Here is a 4307-nt window from a genome sequence, read left to right as displayed (position 1 = left end):
GGATCTGACCCCTTGGAAAGACACTCCTGTGAGGAAGCACGGGGCTCTGTGGGCTGTCAGCTCCCATGCTGGCTCTGATGACGCTGTTGTTGACCTTGTCTCATTACTGTTGTTTAACTGCCTTGCTAAGAGGCATTTAATTACTTTCCTATGTGTTAGCAGGGCTTGCTCTTGTTGTAGAGCGCAACGCGAGCTGTGCTGCCCAGAAACACTTCTCGATGCTAGGAAATGGAGGAGGTAAACCATGGTGTCCGCTCTCAGTGCTGCCACCTACAGATTGCCTGGTTCCCCAGGAGGTCTCTGCTGTGCCCACAGCATCTCTCGCTGAAGGGATGAGATCTTCTGAGGCTGGGAGATGAATGCCAGCCATTGCAGGCAGCAGCTCTCCCTCCCAGCAAGGCCCTGGGAGCTGCTCCTGGGATGGCAGCACTGGGAGCAAACATCTGTCTGCTGGTAGGAGATCCAGGGGATGGATCCTGCCTGGCCTCTGCAGGCAGCCACTGCAGTCCTGTGCTGTGCGTGCCCTCCTGGCTGTGCTAAGTGCAGTTAGGAAATCTGAATCCTTTATTCAGCACTGGGAAAAAGCCATCTGCTTGTGTAGTAGCGTATGCCCTTTTATTCATTCATGAGATAAAATGAGATGGACTTGGAAGCAGTCGGAGAGAGAATTCACGTCTTTCCAGGCCATCAAATATTGTTCAATTTCTTATCATCTCAAGCCAAATCCACGATCTGATCTGAAGTCTGGAGACCAGGGAAGTTTTAAACTGTAATGTGAAATGCAATCCTCTTGGCTGAGGTAAGGCAGTCAGTCTGCTCACTGTCACACGAGAGGATAAGATGTACCACCTGGTGCCCAGATTAATGTTTGCTGTGAAAACGAAAATGTGATTCATGGAAAATCCTGCACATGGGGAACTTCCTGTTATTCAATGTGAAACTACTTTTATTGTTATTAATTATGCTTGATATAATGAAATGGCTCAAGATATGAATGTGCTTGCCCCCTTTCTCCTTCCACTGTCTCCACTCCTTTCATTTGTGTGGAATGAAGCCCATGTTTCAGGCCAAATGCTGCTGGATTGAAACCACAGAGCACCAGGAGGAAGTCACTACAGTGCTGAACACGGGGATGATGTCTCTGGAATGGTTAGTTCACTGATTAAATGGGGTAAAGTTTCTTCAAGACACCAGAGAGCCGCTCACAGGGATTCTAAGACACAGGTGTCACAACCTGAGCAGATCTCTGAGCCCACCTTGTGGAAACATTGGAAAGCTCATGAGATGGCAGTGCCTCAGACCTGGAGACATTATTTGCTGTTTATAAAGGTAAGTTTTATGGCCTAAGGATATCATTCACTTTTCTGCATTGCTAGAGAAGTTTTCACATGCTCTAGTTTCAGGGGGGAGCTCTTTGGCACAGCTTTGGTGTAAGGTAACAATGGGCTGGCAACCATGGAGTTGTCATCTTCAAACGGCCGCACAGCAGCACCTGGGTGGTGCCTGTCAGAAGGAGGCAGGCAATAGCCCTGTTTCAGTCACTGCAAGAGAAAAGCAACGCAGGTGTTGGAGATGAGGGCTAGCAGGAAAAAGAGCCTTGCTGAAAGTCTCACCACTGCGAAATCCATGCTTCCTGCATTCCTTTGATTTCTCTATTCTTTCCCATTCCTATCACCCGCTCCTCTTTCCAAGCCTGTTTCCCCAACCACAGGCCTCAGGACACCCATCCCATCCCTTACTCTGTGATGGGCTTTGCTGCTGCAATGAAGTTTTATTCTGCAGCTGAGAATAAAATAAATCTTCAGTCTGGTGGTGGCAAAATTCACTGCAGCCCACATGCTGAAAAGCCCAGGGCTGACTCTGCCACCACATCTTGTTCTACTTAAACTGCTGCTTTTAATAGACCCAAAATGTTTGTGTTACAAAAGCTGTTTCCTTCTCCTCCAGCAGAACCCCGTGGGCTCTGTTCGTTTCAGACGTCCCCTGTCAGGGCTGTGCTATGTTAGCTCACAGGGCACTAATGACACCGGGATTAGTGGACCACCCAACAGGAAAGTTTCCTTTTGACTTCAGCTTCAGTGGAAGCTTGCTTGGAACTTGCTTGGAACTTGAAAGATCTCATGAAAGTGCATTTCAGATGCCAGCTCCTACCTTTAATTAACCATCTGAAAGCTTGACAGCTGGGCTATACAGTGGATATGGGGAGGGATTACAGATTAATTGGTAACTTAGTGTGGGAGCTAGAAATCTGGTGTTAGAAAAGCACTTCTCTGTTACACTTTTCCCCATTTCCCATTTCAGTGTTCCCCATTGCCAGTGGCATTTCCTTCTCATCAGCTTTTTCTCGGCAGAGATTTCAAATGCTGGCAAGAATCAGTATCTGCAAGACTTTGGTTGAAGACACACCAAAACTTTTGGCTTGGTAATGCTATTGAGTCATCTTCAAGGATTCTACTCTAAACTTGGGTTTTTGGACATTTCTGTGTGATCTAAAGCTCAATCACAGTTTGGTGGTAACCAAGGCTGCTGGTAGAGCTTGCACCCGACCCCCCGTGTGACCAAATAGCCAACTCTGGCATAAGCAGCCTTATGCTGCTCTCTAACCCCTCACTCAACAGTCACCAGGGCTTAAAGCCAACCCCACAGCAGGCACATTTATCTCCTTTGTGGAGGGGTTTGACTACCTTCTCTGACCACGTTATTGACCACCACACTGTCTCGCCAGCAGTTTAAGTTCAATCCCACTCACATTCTGCCACCCAAAACGATCGAGAAACTGCTAATGTGCTTTTCTTCTACAGTATTTATTGTGCTAAAATGTGACTGCCACGCTGGGGTCTCCGGCAAGGATTGTCCCTCAGATGTCTCCTTTCAGCCAGCAGTTCTTGGCCACCTGCCCCGCGCCAGGCCGGCGCTCCGCATTGAAGTTCAGTAGCTGGGAGATGAGGGCCTGGCAGTGCCCTGGCAATGGGGGTGTTCCCTCTGGGTACAGGACCCCCTTCTTCTGCTGCTGGGGTAGGCTGCGGACGTTGGTGTCATTGAAGGGCATGCGGCCGGTCACCATGACAAAAAACATCACCCCCAGGCTCCACATGTCGGATTTCTTGCCATCGTACGGGACGCCCATCAGCACCTCCGGGGAAGCATAGGCTGCTGAGCCGCAGAACGTGGTGCACAGGTCCGGGTAGACGTTGACCTCCTTGCTGAAGCCAAAGTCGGTGAGCTTGGCCCGGCGGCTGTCGGCAGTCAGCAGCACGTTCTCACACTTCAGGTCCCTGTGCACCAGATTGCGATCGTGCAGGTAGCGCACAGCCCCCACAATCTGTGCAAAGATGTCCCGGGCTTCAGGGACGCAGGGCATCTTGCCCATTTTCTGCACCAGCTGCAGAAGGTCGGTGGCTGCCGCCTCCATCACGATGTAGAGCTTCCCGTCGCACACCTCGATGAGCTCAAAGATGTGCACGATGTTGGGGTGACGGATCCTGCGTAGAATGGAAAGCTCCCGGGGCAAGAATTTGTACACGAAGGCTGGGGGAGCTTGTCGCCTATCCACCACCTTAATGGCCAGGGGGACTTTGTGTTTGGTAGAGGTGGCTGCTTTCACCTTTGAGAAACTGCCCTCCCCTAAGGTCTGACCCAGCTTGTAGCCCAGCTCATTGAGCGCCTTCTCACCCGCACTGATTTTTGGCATGCTGGGTGATTACAATACGCTTTAGCAAAGCTCGTGTTTTGCTCCTGGGCTTCAAGTCTTAATACATGATGTGTGGCAATGGTTGATCTTCACCTTCCTGCGTACAGGTGCACAGTGGGGATCAGGACTCACCCAGCATTGTGATGGAGTAGAGAGTTGTGGGGAAGTGTGATGTCAAGAGTGTGAGGTGGGTCCCCATGGCTCTTCAGTGCCCCTGCATGCCTGTGCACATATAGGGGGAGAACACCCACTGCTCAGTCACAGAACTGTTACGGTTGGAAAAGACCTCTAAGATCTTCTAGTTCAACCAAATATTTTACAGTTTTTTTAACCTTTTTCTGCTCCTCACTTGAGTTTTCGAAATAGGGGTTGTCTGATGATGAGAGTTTAAACATGAGTGTTCTGGGACAAGCAATCACCATGGGGATCCGTGCCTATCTTCTACAAGATACTGGTTGTATTAAAATCAGAAGTACACAGAGAGATTTTTTCCATCCCTAGCTACAAGCCACGTGGCCACATGTAAGTATTCGGGTTTTGATTACAGCATTGCAGGGAAAGGTTTTCTAGGCAGCTTTCTGACTCCGTGAGGCATGGATGGGGAGCTTTATCTTTC

The 4307-nt window shown here is 49.6% G+C and overlaps 1 protein-coding gene across 1 annotated transcript; it reads right to left on the bottom strand.

Annotated features, from left to right (window-relative positions):
- Window positions 1-2857: 2857 nt before the first annotated feature.
- On the bottom strand, window positions 2858-3691 carry TSSK6 (testis specific serine kinase 6; the record flags this gene model as incomplete). Its single annotated transcript, XM_079539410.1, has 1 exon — window positions 2858-3691. The coding sequence occupies one exon, from the start codon at window positions 3689-3691 to the stop codon at window positions 2858-2860; it is 834 nt and encodes a 277-aa protein (XP_079395536.1).
- Between the last annotated feature and the right edge of the window lie 616 nt (window positions 3692-4307).

The sequence above is a fragment of the Tetrao urogallus genome, assembly GCF_951394365.1.
Source record: "Tetrao urogallus genome assembly, chromosome: 8".
Taxonomy (NCBI): Eukaryota; Metazoa; Chordata; class Aves; order Galliformes; family Phasianidae; genus Tetrao; species Tetrao urogallus.
This window is presented reverse-complemented; position numbering and strand designations above follow the sequence as displayed.